Genomic DNA, 25,539 nt, shown 5'->3' on the forward strand with positions numbered 1-25,539 from the left:
CAATTATAACATGTATGATGTATTTCATTATGCCACTATCGCGAATATAAAGACAGATTTTTGCAAGTTAAAATTTTTGATTCTTGTATTACTGTTCTCCATAACACTTATTCGATACTTTCATTGGATTCCTTGTCCCTGAAAACATAGGATTAGCATATTTTTAAAAGTTTTTAAGGTGATTAGAGGCAGAAATACGGCCAAATATGTATTTTATGGCGGCCATTTTGAAAATCCAAAATGGCGGCCATGCCGGTATCTCCGCAAATGTAAACATTGTTTTTCGAATTCCTCATGTTATAACCTTTCCAAAAATGCATAGGTTTGCTAATCTACCATAATTCTGAACGAAATTAAATTTATTGACATAGTGAACCTGACTAACTGGCCCCAAAACATATCACAGGGGTTTTGATATTTTTTTTTAATTATGCAAATTGGGTAGATTTTGGAAATTTTACTATGCATTTCATTGTCTCCCTACGGTCAATGATAACTCGAGAACCGTTTGACCCACATGTTTCAAATTGCATACAGTTGTTACTCCTATGGGAGAGATTTGAACGTCCTATTTTGGAGCACGCCAGTCGACCTACTTTTGAGCCACGCCCACTTTTTGGCAAAAATGGAAATGGCCATAATTCAGTTCATGTTCAACGGATTTTGCTCATTTTTGGTATGTGAATGACTAAGGACTGGCCCCAAAACATATCACACGGGTTTTGATTTTTTTTTAATTATGCAAATTAGGTAGATTTTGGCAATTTCACTATGCATTTCAGTGTCTGCCTACGGTCAACGTAACTTAAGAACCGTTTGATCCACATGTTTCAAATTGCATACAGTTGTTATACTCCTATGGGAGAGATTTGAACGTCCTATTTTGGAGCATGCCAGTCGACCTACTTTTGAGCCACGTCCACTTTTTGGCAAAAATGAAAATGGCCATCTAGATTCATTCGGTTTTGTTGTTTTAGTTCTCCCATATATACTTTTATATAATGTAGGTAGATAGTTGCTGATTTAGAAATGACTTGTTGGCACTCGCTCATTTGTGTACTTTTTTGTTGTGAGCTATAGTGTCATTGACACAATTCATTATGGTTTCAGTTGTTGTCATTGACACTAGATGGAGTTACTGGAGCAATGCAGGATAGGATGAGAGGTTACCATTCCACAAAAGGACATCATATGATGTTGAATATTAATTTGTGGTCCACATTATACCTGGCATTCGGTGAGTCAGTTGTCCAGGCATACAAGCTGTCACCTATTCCATTATTCAGGGTTAGTAGGCCTAGCTACTTCTTCATGGCGCATTGGATTTTTTTGACCTGGTGCGCGTACTATATTTTGTACAGGAGAAGTCCAAAAATCTGGATGCCAGAAATTCGGACCACCCGAGAATCTGGACTTTTCGAAAACACTCAAATTTAACTCTCTTTTTAATAAACTAAAAATAAATAATTAATTTGCATAAAATAACTTCCCCTTTCATTTGTTTGCTGTATTTTTCTTTTACTATATTAATTTTTAAATATGATTTCAAACATTACATGCTCTTTTTTTGCAGTGAAAATTTTGTATGTTTACATTTTTGTCAAGTGCTGACTTTATTTCACGTTAAAACTGCTCGTTTTGATAAATGAAGCATGCTGTATTTGCTAATGAATAAACTCAGAATTTATCTGTTCATCTCTTCTTTATTCCACCTTAAATTAGAATTTTAAAAGTACTAGCTGCCCGAGAATCTGGAAAATCCGAAAATCCGGACTGACCCAATCCCTGAGCAGTCTGGATTTTTAGCTCATCTGACATAGTCAGATGCAGCTTGTAGAATCGCATGATCGTCCGTGCGTCCGTCCGTCCGTCCGTCCGAGCGTCCGTCCGTGCGTCAACAGTTGGGCACAAATCTTAACCGCTCGACGTACGGTCACGATATTCGGATCAAATAGTTACCAGGGTACGTTCCGGCAGTACCCTGGGGGACATAGACCCTATGAGCGATAGTTTGTGCACAGCACGGCCGGCCCGCAGTAGCTCTAGATAGTATAGAGCTAGCCTTTAGCTAGCCGTTAGGCATAGCTCTTCGAAGGGCACTTGAACCTAGAGCTTAGCTCCAAGAAACGGTCTTTGCTAGGGTTAGAAGACCTGTGTATATTGACGTTAGTCACACAGCCTGGTCGGGCTACCTAGAGCTAATTGGGCAAATTAAAAGCCAAAAAAAGCCAAAATAAGCCAACGGGCACTTGAATTAGTTGAACCATGATTTGATTAAACAGGAATTAAACGTATTTACTACCAAAGTCTTAATGTTTATTTATTTATGTTCACTATTATTATGTTTTGCCTATTATTTAGTTCCCCGTAAATGAAGTTCAGACGTTCCTCTGGAACATACACAAATTCACTGCACTCACCCCGCACAAGAAAGAGCAGGTGGGAAAGGGTGAGCGCATAGCACATTGCTTGCTTCGTTTCATGCCTTCACAGAAAAAATACACAAATAACCACCTCCATAATATTAGTACCTATGCGTAGCCAAATGTTCACGTGGTTGAATTATCATGGTGACCATATTGTACAACCATAGATACATACAAAAACGTGTTCCATACACACATTTCTTGTATAGTTCACGTGTCTCATAACTACAAGAAATTAAGATAAATTTTTATGATTTGAATTGTCTTGCAGAACGAGGGGAAAATATGTTGTAGGGGACACAACTGAGAAGTTCACCTATACACTCTGCCTGGTGTTCATGCAATGTGTTATAAATGGACTGTTTTCAAAACTGAGTAAGCATTCACAAGTTATGCTGTAATATTGTGTATTCTATGATGTGTATAATTTAAATTAAGACAGGTCTTGTAGTATCACCATTTTTACCATTTCTGAGCCTATACAAATGTACTCAATGGGAGTATATACAGACGGTGGAACAATACAATTTCACAATAATTCAATTTAGTAAAGTACACGGGTGGTTACTGAATGCTCATGCATTGACTGAGTGCCCGTATTGATCGAGTATCTGTTTCACTTGCAGTCATCAGAGTGACGAATCCAGGTACTGATTCAACCCCTACCAGTCTCTTCGCCATGTGCAGTGTGTCCTATCTCGGCGCTATGCTGGCAAGCAACCTGGCGCTACAGCATGTAAACTATCCGACACAGGTATGTAGCCCCACCCAGAATCCTATATACATGAGTAGACTATTGCTGTGTGCATGTAGATGTACAGTAGTACTCATGCACACGCAGTGACGTGACTGCACCAGGTCTTTCGTGTACCTCTAGGCACAACTACACGCCACAGTTTAACTCTCTTGTAGCTATGAGTTTTACAAGTTATCTATTTGACTGCAAGTGTGCCTTCGTTTCTCAATAATGTTTCGTTTTCATGGATTTGTATATTTCTGATAGAAGTTTGTTTTCGGTGTTACGTGAAATTCTCGGCAAGTCGCGCCTCGTTCGTAGTTAGTAGTTACTATTCATCACAGCAATGTGCATCTAAGTGATGCACATAGTGATCTGTGTGGTGTGACATCTGGTAGGTACTGCATGGTGATTGTAGGTGCTGTTGCATAATGGCTAGTAAGCTATGTACAGATCATAACTGATATGTGTTCCCCATGCGGAAGTTGGCATTAAGTAGACTGACACTGTCAAGGCCAGGTTGTACGAATCGTTTGTCTACGAGTGTTTCCTGAGTAATTCATGAGCAGCAAGCATTTGCGAAAGTCGGCTGCGGTTACGAGATTGCATGCTGCACCTGATGTCTTCGGCGGCTTCCGTTAGGGATGGGGCACTGCGACGCCTGACTTATTTTGGCGGCTTTCGTTAAAAGTCAGGATTGCAAACAATTTACACCCATGCAATCTCGTGTTTCCCCCACCTTTACGACACTTGCCGTTATTGCTTGAATAACAGCAACTGTCTAGAGTAACGCTAACATGTCTTAGAACCTTCGTACTTAGCTATATTCACCAAAACATGCACAATTCGAGTTTTGATTACTGCTGCCATTTCTTGTGAATCTTGGACTATAGCGCCAGCTATTGACCAATTTCAAAAAATAAACGGAGTCAACTACACATAATATCAGAAACAGATGCCACTTTGTTTGAATTTGTTGCAGAAGTTGTAACTAAGTTAGTGCGCCGACAATTTACAAGTTTACCCATTCTGACTAAGGCGCGATTTGTGTTTTCATTCTCGCTATAATCAAAAATGCCATGGTGTTACGATGTATCCGAATCCAATTTTCTATGCTATAACTGCATAGTCTTAGTGGTTTTCAAGTTGGTGCAATCAGCGATATATCTGCTGTGAGGTGAGTCTATATTTCGCTATATTTTTTTTCGGATTGATCGTTTCTGAGCAATAACCTTGCAATAAACCCTTTAAGGTGTTGGGGAAGTCCTGCAAGCCGATACCTGTCATGCTGCTCGGCGTGCTGATTGGTGGCAAGCGCTACAACCTGCAGAAGTATGTCTTTGTGACGATGATCGTCATCGGAGTCGCGCTCTTCATGTACAAGGACGGCAAGGTATCCAGCTCCAGTGATCTCGTCGTCGGCGCCGGTGAAGCCCTGCTGGTAGGTGCAGTCCGAGCGCTGAAGAAGGTGGCAGCCTCTAGTGTGCCTTTCTAAAGCTTTCGCTTTAAGAACAGACGCAGCGATGGCTCAATTGGTAGAGTGCTCGCCTCGCATGTTATGTGGAAGGTCGGGGGTTTAAATCCCGGCCGGGTCATACCAAAGACTTGAAAAATGGTACACACTGCTTCTCTGCTTAGCACTCAGAAAAAGAGCTTGAGTGTGGAAACGTAAAAACAGCTGTGTAGGTCCGGCTTTAAGAGGTAGGCCAAACGTATCTCCCTGCGTGTCATAGAAGGCGACTAAAATCTGGATCTGGATCTGGATAGTTTACTGCATAGCCTACGGTTACATGGATAATAACGCAGGGACATTCCGTAAGGAATAAACATCTATAGCTAGCCATGGGGTGTGACCTAGCTTGGGTAAAGCCAGGTAGTTAGCCTTTTAGCCGAATGGCACTGAGGATGGTCACAGTCAGAGTTTTTTTGGCACCCTCAGTGGTTCTTTACATCACCATTGGCCTTAGTATTACTGGAGACGGGACCGCCATTTGACGTGGTCATCCGAGCCACGGGAGATTCACAGTCTCCAATGTTGCGAGCCCCGGCCAGGGTTTGAACTCACAGCCTTCAGTGGACAGTATACGTGGCCTAACCACTGGGTCATGAAGGTGCTCCCCAGGAGCTCCCCAACTAAAAGGAGTTGTCCGGAAGGGCATCCGGCTGTAAAACTTTAAACAGCTTGCTTGCTATGCTTACATACTATTGCTTATATATTATTATATATATATATATATATATATTATTGCTTGCTATGGGCTATGTATGAGTCACGAGTGTATGTTTACATCGAGCAGTATAGTAAAATAGGAAGTATAATGCAGCAATTTAACCATAAAAAGTGAACAGAATTACTTACATTTTGTGAAAAAGTAGAAATATTTATTTTACTTTTACTATTTACGGTGAAGTAATCGCTATAAAAAGAAAATTATTAAAATTTATTAACAGAAGCCCTTATTGCAGCACTGCATGTCTTTTTTTGTGATCTGAGAATTTCAATGGCCTTCTCATTATCATCATACAGATATGTGTCTAATGTTATATTTAATATTCTGTCAGATATAATTAATCAGTGTTGGTTTGCTCACTAATAATTGACTTAAGGTAAATCTCACTGCAGTATGAATGCATGAAGATGCTAGATGTTAAGTACTGTAGACTACCTATGACTTACAATTTACAGTCGATTTTTAGCTCACCTTGACATCAAGATGAGCTATTGCCATGGGGCGTTGTCCGTTGTACGTTCGTTCGTCCGTCAACATTTGGCTACGGCCAACGATAACTTGAGAACCGTTTGACCCACATGTTTCAAATTGCATACAGTTGTTACTCCTATGGGAGAGATTTGAACGTCCTATTTTGGAGTACACCAGTTGACCTACTTTTGAGCCACGCCCACTTTGACAAAAATGGAAATGGCCATAAGTCAGTTCAGATTAAACGGATTTTGCTCATTTTTGGTATGTGAATGAATAAGGACTTAGTCAGGTTCACTATGTTTTTTCGTTCAGAAATATGGTAGATTAGCAAACCTATACATTTTTGGAAAGGTCATAGCATGAGGAATCCGAAAAACAATGTTTACATTTGCGGAGATACCGGCATGGCCGCCATTTTGGATTTTCAAAATGGCCGCCATAAAATACATATTTGGCCGTATTTCTGCCTCTAATCACCCTAAAAACTTTTTAAAATATGCTAATCCTATGTTTTCAGGGACAAGGAATCCATTGGTGACATAACCAGACTTCTAACTGTAACACTTGGTATTTTTTTCAGGAAATATTGTTATTGAAACAAAACAAAATCCATTAATATATAGCATATATGCGTTTCTGCAACATATAAACTGCCCACCTTAGGTTGGATCATAGCTTCTGCTCTATCTAGATCAAAAGAGAATGGAGAACAGAGCCACATCCCAGGTTGGGCAGGGTTCAAATCACTCGTGTCAGCTGGCCAATGTCTGACCCACGTCGGCGCACTACCACTGCTGCCAGAAGTGGCACGTACATGAGTGGCCTACCATGCTGACTGTGATTCTGCAAGCATCCGAATTGAAGACGTTGGTCGTTGGTGAAGAATACCCGACAGTGATTTCGTTCGACATGGCACTGTACGAGAAGGCAGTGCAGTTACTGGATTCAAGACTTGATCTGAAAGAAGCAGTTGTCCCCAGACTGGGTGTGAGCTACATGCTGTGATGGCTGCGCTGAGAGCTCTGGGAACGTCCATAGAAAACTCAGGGATAGATGATGCGTGGATTGAGGCTGACCGTTACTGGCTCTGCACAACCAGAACAGATCTCTCAAGTTGCGCTCCACCTACACGAGAGAACTCTTCGTGCCACACATCCACACTTAGTATGGCTCGTATATGAACTTGTCTGAGAACAGTTCTTCACGAGAAAAGCCAAACCTTAAAGTCATTTGCGTAGAAGCAGCACAGTAATGTCCAGGAAGCTTGGTGCAAAAATCAGCAGCTGACAGAAGCTCAAATCCGAAAGCGTGAGCAAGGACCAATGACGATCTACTACAGAACCCTCACTAAGACGACGAGTCATTCAACAGCTGAAAATGTGGGAAGCGCAGAAATCCTCAAATGCAATGTTCGAAGTCTTTGATGAACTGCATCCACCGGTTGAAACCATCTTGGCACTTTGTTGAGGCATCCAGGAATTCCAATCTCGTTTCCCACCTTCAAGCTGGGGAGGCACTAAGCAAGTTATTCTTCGCCATAGATCGATATAAAATACAAGCGGCCTCTGGCCACGTTACATCGCAGACATGCATGAGTTGAAGACAAGCCATCCAGAAACCTGGAGTGAACTACAAGACGGAAACATATCTGTGACCAGAGTACGATCCCATTTGTCTCGATTGGAGCAGATCACGCATGTGAACAACTCAACAGGATGATGAAGATACATTCTGGGTTAATTGGCATTTCCAATAATGCCAACGCTCGTCAACGGTTCTTCTTGGCCACTCCTGAGATGTGACGTTCTTCAGCTGAATTCAAGGGCTAATTCAATCTTGCTGTAAACAACGCCACAAGAGCATCATTGATGTTCAACAAGTGCTGTGAGAAAAGCGCATAACAACGTTGATCGCATAAAGGCTGCCATACTGAGTCACGGTATCCCTTCGCTGCTGAAGTGACCAGCTCTACAACTTCATCACACATGCATATGTCGCACCAATAGAGTGTCTCACAGATCCTGAATACGACGACACTGGGCAGAACTGTATGTGGATTACGTTGCAGAACGCGAGTTAATGGAAATGTCAGCTTGTGGGCACCAGTCAAGAAGCAGACCAACAGGATGTACATGTCAGGAAACAAGAAGCAAACGGTAAAGATCCGTGACCAGTCAGTAGATCTGAAAGAAACCAAAGATCTGTACGGTCGGTTGATGGTACTAGCCAGATCAAGCCGTGACGCTCGATCAGAAGCATGCGATTGGTAACTACGAATTCACTCTTACCCCAGAGCACTGTTTGCACCCGACGGTTCGATCCTACCATGTTACTGACAAGTCAAAGCTTATCCATAGCCTTGAACAACTTTGGTAAAACGACAGAAATTCATGCTGATGCACAAGCAGCAGAAGCAACAGAACAGGCTAATGATATTGCTGATACAGGAACGCCATCTAAATCATCATCTATGAAAATTGCTGTTGTTGATGGAATGGTGCTCGTCCAGAAGATGACAAAGAAACGCAGCGACAATCACCACAGTCAAAGATTTTCGGTCATCATTTCAACGACCACTTTATGAACATGACAGCAGGATCCGACTGATTATCTTGGTATTCGACACATACAAGGCAGACTCATTGAGCAGAGAAACCAGAGAGAAACGACGACAAGGCAAGGACGCCTGCTCAATACCAGATTGCAGATGATACAAACATCAAACATATACCAATGGCCGCTTCCTATCTCACGAAAAGACGAAAGCTGGTCTAAGCTATACCCTAACCCTATACCTTGCTGAGGCAACACTGGAATATAACGCAAACTCCCTAAGTTAATCATCACGTCAGCATCGGGCCATACTAGAAGCAACCAGAGTACCGGTATGCAGTTTGACCCAAACAACCACGAGGAAGCTGACACATTGATGATCAGCTTAGCAGTAGCCGCATCCCAACGTTATCCAAAAGCACAGCTAGTCTTCTTCACCCCAGATACAGACGTCTAGTTCTGGCTGTTGCCGCCTATGACAAGCTCTGCAAATACACATCGATGGCCATGGTATCAGGTATGTTGGAGGTAGGGCCGCATCTGGAGAGCGCTAGGAAGAAACAAGGCAACAGCGTTACCTGTATCCCACGCATTCACTGGGGCAGACAATGTCGGTCGATTCTCAGGAGTAGGTAAAACGAAATGGTTTCAACACTACATCAGGCTGAAAGGAACATAGTCAAATCACTAATGAAACTACCAGAGGACAACGGATCTAACGGCAGGAGGTGAAAGACATATTGGCCAGCTTTGTATGCTTAGCGATCTGCCAAAAGATATTCAGATCGCGCAAGTATCCCTGACCTCAGATGCATCGTTTTGCAAACATCTGCAGAAAGTAACAAGTTGCCTCCAACAACTGGTGCCCTTGAGGAGCATATCGAACGTGTGCGAGTACAGAGTAGAGTTTTGGTGCAGGCCCAGCCGCCATGTGCCAACAGTTGTTTGACCACACAAAAACATGGCTACCATCAGGACGACAAGGTCACATACTACCTATCACCACCAAAGTTCTACCAGCACCACAGGCTATTGTCGAGTTAGTCAGATGTCATTGTAAAGCTAATTGCTCAACCCGAGGGTGCTCAATGTAGAAGAAATGACTTAACTTGCACCGACCTTTGCTTGTGTGGAACGGACTGTGAAAACGATGCGGACTGTATTGTCGCTATGACACAACAGGACAGTGAAGATGACTCTAAATGGCATATTCTGTAAACGTGTGTGTATGTTACAGACTGCCAGTGTATTTTGCTGTCGTTTACTAGCTATACGTTTCATGCCTGTCTAAGATGATATGAATGATTGACACATCTTGACGTTATTAACTGCCTGTTAACAATTATAACATGTATGATGTATTTCCATTATGCCACTATCGGCGAAATATAAAGACAGATTTTGGCAAGTTAAAAATTTTTGATTCTTGTATTACTGTTCTCCATAACACTTATTCGATACTTTCATTGGATTCCTTGTCCCTGAAAACATAGGATTAGCATATTTTTAAAAGTTTTAAGGTGATTAGAGGCAGAAATACGGCCAAATATGTATTTTATGGCGGCCATTTTGAAAATCCAAAATGGCGCGCATGCCGGTATCTCCGGCAAATGTAAACATTGTTTTCGAATTCGCTCATGTTATAACCTTTCCAAAAATGCATATGGTTTGCTAATCTACCATAATTCTGAAACGAAATATAATTTCATTGACATAAGTGAACCTGACTAACTGGCCCCAAAACATATCACAGGGGTTTTGATATTTTTTTTAAAATTATGCAAATTGGGTATTTTGGAAATTTTACTATGCATTTCATATGTTCCCTACGGTCAATGATAACTCAAGAACGTTTGGACCACAATGTTTCAAATTGCATACAGTTTGTTACTCCTATGGGAGAGATTTGAACGTCCTATTTTTGGAGCACGCCAGTCGCGCTACTTTTGAGCCACGCCCACTTTTTGGCAAAAATGGAAATGGCCATAAGTCAGTTCATGTTCAACGGATTTTGCTCATTTTTGTATGTGAATGACTAAGGACTGGCCCCAAAACTATTCACACGGGTTTTGATTTTTTTTTAATTATGCAAATTAGGTAGATTTTGGCAATTTCACTATGCATTTCAGTGTCTGCCTACGGTCAACGTAACTTAAGAATCGTTTGATCCACATGTTTCAAATTGCATACAGTTGTTATACCTCCTATGGGAGAGATTTGAACGTCCTATTTGGAGCATGCCAGTCGACCTAGCTTTTGAGCCACGTCCACTTTTTGGCAAAAATGAAAATGGCCATCTAGATTCATTCGGTTTTGTTGTTTAATTTTAGTTCTCCCATATATACTTTTATATAATGTAGGTAGATAGTTGCTGATTTAGAAATGACTTGTTGGCACTCGCTCATTTGTGTACTTTTTTGTTGTGAGCTATAGTGTCATTGACACAATTCATTATGGTTTCAGTTGTGTGTCATTGACACTAGATGGAGTTACTGGAGCAATGCAGGATAGGATGAGAGGTTACCATTCCACACAAAGGACATCATATGATGTTGAATATTAATTTGTGGTCCACATTATACCTGGCATTCGGTGAGTCAGTTGTCCAGGCATACAAGCTGTCACCTATTCCATTATTCAAGTGTTAGTAGGCCTAGCTACTTCTTCATGGCGCATTGGATTTTTTCGACCGGGTGCGCGTACTATATTTTGTACAGTAGAAAGTTCAAAAATCTGGAGTGCCAGAAATTCGGACCACCGCGAGAATCTGGACTTTTCGAAAACACTCAAAATTTAACTCTCTTTTAATAAACACAAAATAAATAATTAATTTGCATAAAATAACTTCCCCTTTCATTTGTTTGCTGTATTTTTCTTTTACTAATATTAATTTTTAAATATGATTTCAAACATTACATGCTCTTTTTTTGGCAGTGAAAATTTTGTATGTTTACATTTTTGTCAGAGTGCTGACTTTATTTCAGCTTAAAAACTGCTCGTTTTGATAAATGAAGCATGCTGTATTTGCTAATGAATAAACTCAGAATTTATCTGTTCATCTCTTCTTTATTCCACCTATAAATTAGAATTTTAAAAAGTACTAGCTGCCCGAGAATCTGGAAAATCCGAAAATCCGGACTGACCCAACTCCCTGGAGCAGTCTGGATTTTTAGCTCATCTGACATAGTCAGATGCAGCTTGTAGAATCGCATGATCGTCCGTGCGTCCGTCCGTCGCCCGAGCGTCCGTCCCGTGCGTCAACAGTTGGCACAAATCTTAACGCGCTCGACCGTACGGTCACGATATTCGGCACATCGGGGGGGATCGTCAAAACGAGTTGGGATGTCGAAGCTGGGGTCAAAGGTCAAAGGTCAAGAGGTGTAAAAGAAGGGGGAACATTCACTCCTTAACTTAAGGTATAGGGAGGAAATGCAGAATTGCGGCACAAAATCTACGGCTCGACCTAGGCTCGTGATAGGCGTTAGCATTCATGTAGGAAAGCCATCACTGTGCCGAAATTGGAGGTCACAGGTCAACGGTTCAGGCACATTGAGGACATGGTCTGACGGAGCGATTTGAAAAACTTTTTTGTTTCAGCGGTGACCTAGCATTTTTATGCGTTATTGAAAGGACCATGAAATGTCCCTTCTGCTCGACATGCGAAGAGTAAGTGTCGGATAACCTTTTGACCCTCAAGAGGAGGTTAAACATGGATTGTTCACTGTCCAACAAGGACTGAACTGCTTTGCTAGTAGAATCCCTCCCCCACCCCGCTACCTTCCCCTCCCCACCCCTCCCCACCCTTCCCCCCACCCTCTCCCTACCCTCCACATCGCGATAGTTGGGCGTGTCCTACCCATCACCGAGTGTCGCCACACGTGCGCGTGTCTGCATATCTGCGCCTAACAAATGTGGTACTACGCACGACTGAAATTTTACGTTTATAATCGTAGCAACAGACCTCAGATGAGCCCAGACGCTCTGCGGCTCTTGTTAGATGTCTACTGTAATATGGTAATCTGTTAAGGTGTATTAAATGCTATAAGACAATATCTTCTGCTCTGCACACATCACGTATGCTCTTTCCTTCACAGAAATGTGTTAATTAACATTTCTTTGCCTCTTATCTGTAGCCGTGGTGCTCACCGGAGAACTTTTCGCCTTCATTCCATTTGCTCAGAGGCACCCACACGTTCTACTAAACATGTTACTGTTTGGTGTCACTAGTGCCTTGGGCCAGGTAAGCAAGTAATATATCAATCATCGGAACTTATTGTAAGCAAATTTCTTTATCTTGGTTTCTATTTAGCACGTTTATTGGAGTTTTGAACGCGGGTGTGCAAAGAACTGCAACTGTGGATTGCTGTGCTCTGCATCTGTACGGGTCATTGAAAACCTAGACAAATTAAAGTCTTGGAATTTTAAAATTATATTTTACAGATCTGGAACACCCTGGAAAATTGGCTATGGTCATAGAAACCTCAAAAAAATTGGCTATTTTGTTTTTCCCAGGTTGTGGAAGGTCGTTGGAAATGAGCACGTCTATTGTGTTCACATTTTAACAATGATAACAACAAGTTTAGTGCAATATCTTTGATAGAAAGTTATCAGTTGTAGTGATTGCGTTAGGTTTAAATCTTGGGATCAGGAAAATTGACCTTTTATGTCCTTGAACGGTCATGGAAAAACCCAGAAATTTTGTTTGCCTTAGTTGTGCAAACCCTTTTTGCCTTATGCGCCGTGATTGTAGAAAGCGGGAGTATGTCTGAGGGAGTGGTAGTCTGCTGCGTCGCGTTATCGCCTCTGTAACCAGCACTGCGATGGAACCTTCTAAAAACATTGCTTAGTTGCGTAGTGTCTTGATGTTGACATTCTGGTGTGGACGCATGTAAAACCACAAGCTGCACGAGCTTGGTCTCCCTAGCAACAGTATCCAAAAGAAAGCTTGGTTTGTCTTGCTCGGCCATATGAAGCAATTTACTTATTCGACTGAGCGAAATAACCATGCCCTCCTTAGATATCGTTGCTAGGTCGGTCAAATTTAAAACCAATTTATGGATGTTTATCCCATGAGCATGCTAAATTGTCGAATTTGCAGCACTTTATTGCCAAGCAGTTTTATAGACTGCTCTTATCACAACCCCGATCGGCTAGAACAATGTCAGTCCCCGCGGGCAGATGGGTCGAATAAAATTTGAAAGAGAAATATTAATTAGTTTATAGTAGTACAAGAGGGAACTTTTCGGGCAGGGAACTAGAGAGGTCCATCGTTTCTTCCATCGTTGCAGTACTTCATCTTCCTGACGGTGGCTGATTTTGGGCCACTGCCCTGCTCGATCATCACGACAACGCGCAAGTTCTTCACAATCCTCGCCTCTGTGCTGCTGTTTGGCAACGCGGTGACATCACGGCAGTGGACAGGCACTGCGCTAGTCTTCAGCGGACTTCTCCTGGACAGCCTCTATGGCAAGTCATCGACTGTGAAGGGAAAGTAGCGCTGCGGTGGTGTGAAGGGAAGAAATGTTGCGACAGTGAGAAGGATGTAAATCTGCGACAGTAAGAGGGGATATAAACATTGCGACGGTGAGAGGGGTGTGGTGTTGCGACAGTCAGAGAGGAAGTAATGTTGTGACAGTGAGAAAGATGTAACTTTGAGAAGGTGGGAGGGAAGAGACACAACGACAGTAAGAAAGAAATAATGGTTCGAGATGGGAGGGCAGGAATACTGCGACTGTGAGAGAGTCTAGAGATGTAACATTGCAACTATGAAAGGATCGAGTGTGTAATGAATGTATAGATGAAATGAACCCCTGATTGATAGCGGTGTTTAGGAATCATGGTGATCTCTTCTATGATGAGAAAATGAAACTGGGAATTAACTCAGTGATGCAAGATGATTCGTGGTCTTCAGACCAGTGAAATTATCGCTGCATAAATGCTATGAGAAATTATTGACACACTGATGGTCGATAAACACAATCATTCGTGCGTTATTTTTTTGTTGCGTGTAGGAAATTAACGTGTTTATTATTTAAAGCCGTATTATGTCTAGCTAATCTATACTGTTGGCAATTGATAGAGTAAATGACGTACACCTTGTGCTGTTTATAAAGCTTAATGCCGAATTCATATTAGTTTGTCCTATTTCATGGTTTGTTACCTTACAAACTAGACTTAAATGTCCTTTGTCAACAACTGAGCTAAAAAAATTGCCTGAACTTTTAGCTGGTAACAAACCTATAAAAAACACTGATCACGTGACAGTACTAGTAGGACTAGCAAAGATACGTGTGTCCCAATATTATGTTCTAACCCGAGTGACAAATTGAGCATGCGTATGGCCTAGCATGTGTGTGGAAGTGTGCCATGCAGCAACCGTAGTTACACCTACTTTGCCAGTTGGGATTCGAATTGTTAACAATTGCTGGTGAATGAAGATGATTTTCAATTGGACCTTTTATTAGTAATCAGCAGTGAAACTATAGACAACCTAATATGAATTTGGCATTAAATTTATGTACTTTTAAACGACAGGTGTTAGTACTTCTAACATTTGCCAACAGTGGAAATTGGATAGACATATTCGGATTTTAAATGATTTTCCTCCATATTACGTGCATGAGTAAAAATTTTAAAAACTCCTGAAATTTAAAATTTTACGAATGTAAGTGGTGTGGTGCGAGGAGTAGTGAATTGTTTGTCCAGGTTGTTATTTTGTGTATTTTGTGTTATTGGTTTTCCACGTTATCAATGAGATCAAGAGCGGATAATACCTAGAGTGTACAACGGAAAAACGGGAAAATAGTGCTATTTCACGACTACATTATTCTACTTTGCCTGCGAGTCTAGAATAATTTCATGGTATTGCATTAAGCAGAATTCTTTGCTCTCTAAAACAAGACCAACCGCTTGTCAATACGATACTCCTAGGCGGAGATATCGGATCCTAAACCTCCCCTCCCACATGCCAAGACGCCACCATCGAATAACCACTCTGCCACCATCCTCATACACACGCGGCCTAAGCGTTGCCTTTCGTGAAAGTTGGTTTTTGCCGCGATAAATTTTATGCTGGACGGTGCTTGGTATCATAGGTGACATTCTGGGCATCGGCCTATTGCCCCTTATCTTCATTTCGGTTCGCTAGGCACGGCAAGCGCCGCGTCATGAATGGAGCCGGCTCTCTAAGTTTTTACGAACGAGCTGCAGTTACTAGAGTGTGTAACAGTACTCAAATTTGGGCTATTGAGCATTTCATATTATCAGCGCTCCCAGTGTGACTGGAACCGATCAGCCAAATCTTACCCGCGTGTAGGATGGTGGCAAAAGTGGATTCGAGGTGGGCGTCTGGCTTTATTCGCATTCGCGGGGGAGGTTTAGGATCCGATATCTCCGCCTAGGAGTATCGTATTGACAAGCGGTTGGTCTTGTTTTAGAGAGCAAAGAATTCTGCTTAATGCAATACCATCAAATTATTCTAGACTCGCAGGCAAAGTAGAATAATGTAGTCGTGAAATAGCACTATTTTCCCGTTTTTCCGTTGTACACTCTAGGTATTATCCGCTCTTGATGAGATGTGTGTGATGCACAAGGCCTCGGAGATACTCTCTTAGATAATCTCTGGTTATTTTGTCATAATATAGTAATATCATCTATATTTATTTTATTTGCAACGTGTTATACATTTACAGGTAAAAGAGGGCATGGAAGCTGTTATTACAATGTACACAAGGGGAGTTGCTTGTCGTAAACAATTACCAAACATCTACCTTGATTATTATATCAAAGTTAGCCAATCTACTGAACAATGCTGTAAATTATCACTTTCCGTCGCTAGGTGTCAGCATGTGTTAGTTGTGAGCCTAGAAATCGTAGCCCGCATAACGTTACACGTATCACATAATATTCTTATACGTTATACGGTCTGCGATTTCTGAACCGGCTTGTCTGTGTACTTGTATTTGTCTTTGTACAAATGTTAGCACGTACGATAGCTATATGACGGGTTAAACCTGAAGCCGACCTGGTTGTAATGCAGTAGTAGTATTTCACGGTAGTATATACTATTCAGAGCATCTAGGTATACTGGTGTATAAAGTTATTTCCCTGTTGTGCATGGATCCTGTTGGTCCGTCCCGTAAGGGACTGTATGTCATCCAAACTGATATGCCACGTGTTATATAGGGAGTGCGTGCTAATCTTATGTCCGTGTCTTTCATGCCGCTTTGTTGTAAACAAAGACGGTTTATTAAAATAAACTATCCTTACATAATATAATAAAAGTTATTAGTTTGTGTATGTAATAATTTTTATTACTAATTGACATATATATACTGCCATTGTTTGTATTGAACTCCTACTATTCTACTATTTGGGTGAAGTTGTTATTTTCGCGTGCTGTGCGCAGTTTGATTTGTTGCATTGACAATTTAAAGTTTAATAACGACAGTATTTAGAAATCATTACGATGTAGGTAGTGGTCATGCGCACTTTCACTATATAGTGTAAGCGTGTACTTTACGTCTTACGAGAAGTGCGTAGAAATGGTAACACTTAATAATCACAAGAACAAGAGAGTAGGCAGTGCCACGAAAAATAGATTTATTACAAGAAAGATCCTATAGCAATAGATTACTAGCACGATAGTACGAGGGGCCAAGACAAAACAGTGCAAAGTGCTTCTCTCACAACTGCTATAAAGAAAATCTACGTTAAGAAATATAAGAAATGAATATTCGAGAAGAGATAGATCGATAAGACAGTACAAAGTAAATAGAGTAGCAAAAACCCCAAGCCAACGGCTTAAGAACAACTTGCGTACTGGAGGCAACGATGACACACACGCAGGCACAGACGAAATTAAGACTGAAGACTAACCGCTTCGCGTTGCTTTATATATGCTCTTAATTTAGTCTACACGAATCCATCACCAAACAAGGACGTACTCATCCTTTGTTAGCCAGTCGGCCGCCCTAGAGATGCCTAGCAGATGCTCCCTTTTTAGAATAAACCTCCACATCACAGCCGGATTATGTGGGTAATTAATATGTCTGCGCGGTGTTTCACCCATCCCCATCGTATCCCAGTTCAGCCAAGGAGGGGTAGCATCTATTGTAAAGAAACAGCGGCTCCGGGACTCCGCTCCCTGCACGACTCATACCACTGTAGCCGACCAGTCCACACACCACCACTGCCAGGCACTGTGGTCTGTGGCCGTATAGTCCAGTTTTCGCCGCGCTCCCGATCTTTCCTTCCTATTCCTTCAATACTCCGCCCTTCCACCTTCACCTTCCACCTTCCACTTTCCACCTTCACCCCTGCCGAGCTACTTCGCGATCCACGTCTTACGGTACGAAATTACTGATATTCGGTTACGATTCGGTGTGGGGTGTGAATAAAACCCAGACCCGGACCCGGACCCGGAAAACCTGCATAAAACCCGGACCCAGACCCGGACTCTGACCTCGGATCCATTTAGTACCAGTCCGGACCCATTATATATCAGTCATTATTATTATTATTATTATTATTATTATTCGGGTCCGGGTTTTATTCACGCGTTTATTTGACGCTGCAAGTGTGTGTGTATGTGATGTGTGCCGCGCGTGCTACGCAGGCCGGACGCGATCGATCGATCGTGTACATCAAAAGCCGCCGCGTCACGCGTGACCTTGAGGCTCGTTTTATGAAGTAGCCGGCCCAGGCTCTGCGACTGTTTCACGCAGGGGCACAAATCCAGGGGAGGGGGGACAGGGGGACATGTCCCCCCACGAATTTTCAAAGGGGGACATCATATAAAATGTCCCCCCACGATTTTGGATCACCATTATTTTGTGTGTAAGTGTGTGTGTGTGTGTGTGTGTGTGTGTGTGTGTGTGTGTGTGTGTGTGTGTGTGTGTGTGTGTGTGTGTGTGTGTGTGATGTGTGTGTTGTTGTTGTGTGTTTGTGAAGTGAGACCTTATTATGTGCTGTGATAGTGTGGTCAACGATTGGCTTCTTTCCTTTTTTTTCCAGCTTTCATTTTATATGGCATTTGAGAGCATAATAATGATTCATGCACAACTTAAGAAAAATTTATCTTGAAAATTTAGTACCGTTTTCTTTTTAACACGTTTTTTTTCTTATATAAATAATTATTTGCAGAAATCATCAGGAGAAAGTATGTTTATGAAAGTTTAACGGACAGATTTATCACCCACATATAACACTGATTCAAAGGTTAAAGGTGAGATTTTACAAAAGTTTTTTATTCCAAAATACATTGAGTTACGAACCTAACACATATATGTTACGAGTGTTTGAACGATAAATTATTCATAAGTTTATTTATATCCCGAATACTTATATACATCACTGAAAAGTCGTGATGCTCCAAATGTTCCGAAGTTATGAAATAGAAATAGTCTCCAAAACACAGTCCCCAGGTGGCACCACTTTGTGACGTCACACTTGCGCAAACTGTATTGTAAGCAAGACATATTCCTGGTGTGCTTTGTATGGAGCGCTGATTTGCCAACGTTTTCTACAATTGTTCAGAAGGGGAAGGAGGATGGGGAGAAGCTGTGGAGAGGAGAGGGGGAGAAGGGAGAAAGTGGTGAGAAGGAGAGGGAGAAGCTGGTGGAGAAGGAGGCAGGGAGAGAAGGGACGAAGCTGGTGGAGAAGGCAGGAGGGGGAAAGCTGGTGGAGAGGAGTGAGGAGAGGGAGAAGGAGAAGGAGGGAGAAGGCTGGTAGAGAGGGAGGGAGAGAGGGGAGAAGGTGGTGGAGAAGGAGGAGGCGAGAAGCTGTGGAGCAAAGAAGGAGGGAAAAGGGAGAGGGAACGTGGTAGAAGAGGGAGGGGAGAAGCTGTGGAGAATGCGAGGAGGGAGAAGGGAAAAGCGGTGGAGAAGAAGGAGGGGGAAAGCTGTGGAGGAGGAGGGGGAGAAGGGAGAAGAGGAGGTGGGAGAAGCTGGTGGAGAAGCGGAGAAGCTGGGAGAGGAAGAGGGGTAAGAAGGGAGAAGGTGTGAGAAGGAGAGGGAGGAGAAGGGAGAAGGTGGGAGAAGGAGAGGGGGAAAGCGGTGGAGGAGGAGGAGAAGGAGGAGGGGGAGAAGCTAGGTGAGGAGGAGGAGGGGGAGAAGCTGTGGAGAAGAAAGGAAGGGGGAGAAGGGAGAAGCTGGGCGAGAGGAAGAGGGGAAGATGGGAGAGAGGTGGTGAGAAGGAGGAGGGGAGAATGCTGGTGGAGAAAGAGGAGAGGAGAAAGGTGGTGAGAAGGAGGAGGGGAGAAGTTGTGGAGAAAGGAGGAGGGAGAAGGAGAAGCTGGTGTAGAGAAGGAGGGGAAACTGTGTGAGGAGGAGGGGGAGAAGGGAGAAGGAGGGAGAGAGTCTGGTGAGACCAGAGAAGCTGGTGGAGGAGGAGAGGTAGAAGTGGAAGTGGGTGGAGAAAGAGGAGGGGAGAAGGGAGAAGTGGTGGAGAAGGAAGGGAGAATTGGTGTGAGGAAGAAAGAGGTGGGGAGAAGGACGAGAGAGGAGGGGAGAAGCTGGTGGAGAAGGAGGAAGGAGGAGGGAGAAGCTGGTGGAGAGGAAGAGGGGAGGACAAGGGTGGCGGATGAGGGAAGGTGGGAGAGAGGGGAGAAGTCTGGTGGAGAAGGAGAGAGAGGGTAAGGTGGTGGAGAAGGGAAACTGGTGAGAGGAGGAAGAGGGGTAGAGAGAGAAGGTGGTGGAGAAGGAGGAGGGGGAGAAGGAGAAGGTGGTGGAGAAGGAGGAGGGGAGAACTGGTGGAGGAGGAGGAGAAGGAGGAGGGAGAAAAGGCTGGTAGGAGGAGGAGGGGGAGAAGCTGGTGAGACGAAGAAGAGGGGGAGAAGGGAGAAGCTGGTGGAGAGAGAAGAGGGGGAGACAGGGAAAGGTGGTGGAAAAGAGGAGGGAGAAGCTGGTGGAGAAGGGAGAGGGATGAAGTGGTGGAGAAGGAGGAGGGGGAAAGGTGGTGGAGAAGAGAGGAGGAGAAGGGAGAAGCTGTGAGAAGGAGAGGGGAAAGCTGTGAGGAGGAGAGGGGAGAAGCTGGTCGAAGAGGGAGAAGCCACCTCTTCCCCCTCCCTCTCCATCACCAGCTCCCCCCCTCCTCCTCTCCCTTCTCCCCTCCTGCCTCTCCACCAGCTCCTTCCCTCCTTCTTCTCCACCAGCTCTCCTTCCGCCCCTCGTCCTCCCACCAGCTTCTCCCTCCTCCTTCTCCACCCAGCTTTCTTCCCGCTCTCCTCTCTCCTAGCTCTCCCCCTGCTCCCTTCTCGCACCAGTCTCCTCTCCCCCTCCTCTCTCCCAGCTTCTCCCCTCTCCTTCTCCAGCCACTCATCGCCTCCCCCCTCCAACTCCTCTCTCCCTGCCCTTCTTTCGCACCACTTTCCTCCCCCTCCTCCTCTCCACCAGCTTCTCCACTCGCTTTCCTCTCCTCCAGCTTCTCCGGCTTCTCCCCCTCCTCCTCCTGCCACCAGCTTCTCCCCCTCCTCCTTCCCCTTCCCGCTCCTCCATTCTCCACCAGCTTGCTCACCCCCTCCTTCTGCCTTCTCCCCTCCTCCTTCCTCGCACGCAGCTTCTCCCCACCTCCTTCTCCTCCAGCTTCTCCTTCTCCCCCTCCTTCTTCTCCACCAGCTTCTCCCCTCCTTCTTCTCCACCAGCTTCTCCCTTCCTACCCTCCTTCCTTCTCGCACCACTTTCTCGCATCCTCGCTTTCCCACACTATTCATCCCTTCTCCCCCTCTTCCTCTCCACCAGCTCTTCCTTCCTCGCCCTCCTCCTTCTCACACCAGCTTCTCACCCTCCTCCTCTTCCTCTCCCCCTGCCTCCTCCTCCCATCCAGCTCTCCCCTCCTCTTCTCGCAGCCATTCTCGCGAAGTTCCTTTTATCCTTCACATCGGAAACGCGTAAATGATCTGCCACTTCCAGATCCATTGTGGCAGTAACTGCCGAACAATAGAGCACCATGATTAATTGGGTCAAATGCCAATGAATAAAACGCGAATAATCACTCTAACTTATCAAGTTGGCTTGTTGACCTCGGTATTGTTTGACACATGTGACGTCACGAATCCGGAAAGAGCCGATGACTTACGAAGGCAGTGTGCGCAGCTGACTCCAGAATAGCAGACGATGGTTTTAAGCTATATTTGATCTCGGATATTTTCATGATTAATAATCAAAATAAATCGCGTGACACAACTTTTTAGATTTTTATTAATATATATATTGATCTGAGTAAATATCACTGTATTTTGAATATTCTGGATCTCACTTTGCTGGAGACACGGCTATATTCGCAAGAGGCGCTGGGGAGTAACTGAGCACGTTTTAATAAGAATTTCCATGCAATTGATTATATATATACACGCATATATTATGATATTGACTGACCCAACAATTAATAACGGACCAATTTATTTTGAGATCAGCGCTCGCCACCCAAATGATTGGGTTTTCTGGCTTTTTGTTTTTGATTTATGACTGGCATGGAGCACCCACACCTTGTGGTGTGTGTGTGTGTGTGTGTGTGTGTGTGTGTGTGTGTGTGTGTGTGTGTTTGTGTGGTTGGTGTGTGTGTGTGTGTGTGTGTGGTGGTGTGTGTGTGTGTTGTGTGTGTGTGTTGTTGTGTGTGTGTGGTGTGTGTGTGTGTGTGTGTGTGTGTGTGTGGTTTGTCGTGTGTGTGTGTGGTGTGTGTGTGGTGTGTGGTGTGTGGTTTGTGTGTGTGTGGTTGGTGTTGTGTGTGTTGTGTGTGTGTGTGTGTGTGTGTGTGTGTGTGTGTGTTTGTGTGTTGTGTGTGTGTGTGTGGTGTGCAGGGGCGTGTACAGCGCTGTACAGGGGGGGGGTCCGGACCCCCCCTGCTCGCGCAGAAAACGCACCTGAGGGGGTCTAATTTCAAAAAAATTCTGAAAAAAATTTCCCCAGACCCCCCTTCGCGTGCTCGCTACTGGTGTCCCCCCCCCACATCTCAAAATGGATTTGCGCGCCTGGTTTCACGTGGTAGGAAACGTAGGTACGAACTGTTCCGGGTCCGGGTCCGGGTCCGGGTTTTATTCACGAGTCCGGGTCCGGGTGTTATGCAGGTTTTCCGGGTCAGAGTCCGGGTTTTATGCCGGTTTTCCGGGTCCGGGTCCGGGTCCGGGTCCGGGTCCGGGTTTTATTCACACCCTTCTGTGGGTGTGTAGTCATCTATGTAGTATGTAGTATGGAGAATATTCTGTGGTGTAATAGAACAAATAATAAAGTATAAAAATACATAAAACAAAGAGTAGCTTTATAACACAGTGTTCGTGTTATCTATCGTGTTATCTATCGTGTTCTCTTCTCGTGTTATCTATTGTGGAATCTATTGACGCAACCTGACACTACCCTTAAGACAGGGTGCCACTACCCCGCACCTACTAAACCGTAAAACCTGGAACGTGAGCGAAAAGCTTCCTTAGAACAACAACGGTTGTGTTGCATGCGCAAAAGCCCTGGTCGTCGGAGACTCGTATTTCACATACTCCATTGAACCTGTTGTTGTTGCCCAAGCTAGTTATCACAAGAATACTCTGCTGGCAATGTAATTTTAAATAGGCGTTGCATTCTAAAACTTATGTAAACTACGTGTTTACAATAGATTTAGTCAGGATTATAATTAGCAGGAGAATACACAAGTCAGTGTTACGGTAGTCCCCCCCCCCACACACACGCGCGCGCGAATGGTTGGCCGGCTCTTTTACCCAATCGGAAGCCTTGCTACACATAATTTAACCGGGGATAAATAATTTTCTACCGCGGTTAAATTATGAGCAACAAGGCGTCTGAATGGGTAAAATGGCCATAGTTTAAAGCCGCTTCTCCAGTACTAGACTAGCAAATACTTCGTGTCATGCATAATCACACTACCTTATGACAAAATAAACTCTAGTTCCTCCCATTTCACTGCGCGTTTGCTTAAAACCCACAAGAAAGAGGTGAGAAAACTGGCATTCTGGCTCCAACGCCGACTTGTTTGCCAAACAATTTAGCCTCGAAGCGGTTAGGTGACGTCACATGTTTTTATCTTTGCTACACCTGTACCGCTGTACCGCAGCACCGATGTGCGGTTGCTTGGCAGGGCAACGCGAAAGTGTCAACAACATCGGAGAATTTGAACAACATTGGAGGTATTTTCAAATGCCTTTTATAAGACAACGCGCAGTGAAATGGGAGGAACTAGAGTTTATTTTGTCATAAGGTAGTGTGATTATGCGTGACATGAAGTATTTGCTAGTCTAGTACTGGAGAAATTAGCGTTTGGATGCGCATAGTACGGCTTTAACTGCGGTTGAATTATTTCTACCGTTGTAAAAGTAATTTATCCGCGGTTGAATTATGTGTATAAAGGCCTCTGACTGGGTAATGGGGCTATTATTTTTACCGCGAAATTTCTACCGGTACCGCTTTATTTTTACCGCGGTGAAAATAATTATTTCTGACGACGATGGCCAACCATACGCGCGCGCACGCCCACCACCAACAGACTATGCGCACTATTTTTTTGCCAGCGAATACTTTGCGAGACGCGCGCGTGATGTACACGCGCTGACCTTCCAGCCAAACGCTTATCGCTCTGGGTACACGTGTCTGATTGCCGGAAAGAGCCGATGACTCACGAGTAGGAAACCGAGCGCAATAAAATAGAAACAGAAGGCGGCGCTGTTGCCACTAGCAGACAGTTCGCCTCGTCAGCTGCACTCACACAGAAGGATCCCTTCCCTATACGCTCATCGTCATCCTACCACAGGTAAGCGAGATTCTGCTACAGTTCTTTCCTACAGATCTCACTAGCTCTCTCACACGGACTCTTTATTATATTATATCATATATAACGTTTCGTGGCATTTGCATGCATGTAAAATTAATAATTAAAAATGCAATTACAATATCGACGTAGAATTCGTATGTTTCTAAGGTGTCGTCGACAAGGCGTAGCTCTGTCGGTATCAGATGTGGGCAATGAAGATTTCGTTATTTCATTGTTATTAATGCTGTTATAAATTGGTGTTATTATTATTAGTAGTAGCATATTAGTATCATCGTCATTATTATTATTATAATTTTATAATGATTATAATCATCATCATTATTATCATCGTCATCAGCAACAGCGGCAGCAGCCATGTGTGGCTGACAAACGAACGTAGGTCGATAAAGCCATGTACTCACGTTCATTCACCGTAACGCACTATAGATAATTAATTGGCTATTATAGTATTGTTATCTATACTTATATTATGAAAATATGTATACTTTGAATATACATATGTTTATGAATATGTGCGTGGTTTTTTCTCTCTTGCTTTCTCTCTTTCTATCTTGCTCTGTCTCTCTCTTCTCGATCGCGCTCTCTCTCTCTCTCTCTCTCTCTCTCTCTCTCTCTCTCTCTCTCTCTCTCTCTCTCTCCCTCTCGCATCTCTCTCTCTCTCTTTCTTTCTCTCTCCCTCTCCTTCTCTGACTCTCTTGCGTGCGCTGTTTCTCCCTTCCTCTCCCCCTCGATCGTTGTCTTGACTTCCTTTCTCTATCTTTCCATTTATCTCTTTCTTTCTTATACATATATGCCAACACATCACACGCACGAACGTATGTACATGCATGCACAGACGCGCACGAGTGCACGATGTTAGATGCATGATGTGTCTATCTGTGAAATAGCTCTAAGATATAAATTCATCTAGTTGCCAAAATCGTAAATGCCATCTATACACGGGCACGCGTGTGCCTTTACATATATATATATGTGTGTGTGTGTGTGTGTGTGTGTGTGTGTGTGTGTGTGTGTGTGTGTGTGTGTGTGTGTGTGTGCATGTGTGTGTATGTGTGTGTGCGTACGCGTGCTCGTGTATATTTGTGTGCTCTTATATGCGTGTGTTCGAATGGGTGCGTGGTTACGTGTAAGTATTGATTCGTATTTCTGTCATTCTTCCATTCCTGCTTCACCGAACGTTAAATAAACATGTGCCTCTCATGGCAATACGACTGACATAGCTGCGAATTATTGAGATTAATTCATAACACATAAGCCGCTGTCCAACTATTATTGACACGTTACTTGTTGGCCTACTCCTAAATGTCCAACGGTTGTTATGTGACTATAATATGCATATATATTTATA

General features: G+C 43.6%; 2 protein-coding genes across 2 annotated transcripts in view; both read left to right on the forward strand.

The window, feature by feature from the left end:
- The window catches only part of LOC106821152 (solute carrier family 35 member B1-like), a 23,279-nt gene extending 8,028 nt beyond the window's left edge, over nt 1-15,251 (forward strand). The window contains 7 exon segments of the mRNA XM_014825840.1: nt 2,698-2,801; nt 3,053-3,180; nt 4,415-4,605; nt 10,887-10,953; nt 10,955-11,012; nt 12,554-12,660; nt 13,709-15,251. Coding sequence (XP_014681326.1) covers nt 2,698-2,801; nt 3,053-3,180; nt 4,415-4,605; nt 10,887-10,953; nt 10,955-11,012; nt 12,554-12,660; nt 13,709-13,915 — 862 coding nt within the window. The 3' untranslated portion in view covers nt 13,916-15,251.
- Nucleotides 15,252-24,093: 8,842 nt separating this feature from the next.
- Nucleotides 24,094-25,539, forward strand: part of LOC106821135 (sarcoplasmic calcium-binding proteins II, V, VI, and VII-like) — a 24,156-nt gene continuing 22,710 nt past the window's right edge. The window contains exon 1 of the mRNA XM_014825816.1: nt 24,094-24,170. The gene's annotated coding sequence lies outside the window, so the exon portion shown is untranslated. The remainder of the gene's footprint in view (nt 24,171-25,539) is intronic.

This window comes from Priapulus caudatus, unplaced genomic scaffold (assembly GCF_000485595.1).
Source record: "Priapulus caudatus unplaced genomic scaffold, Priapulus_caudatus-5.0.1 Scaffold60, whole genome shotgun sequence".
NCBI classification, from domain to species: domain Eukaryota; kingdom Metazoa; phylum Priapulida; class Priapulimorpha; order Priapulimorphida; family Priapulidae; genus Priapulus; species Priapulus caudatus.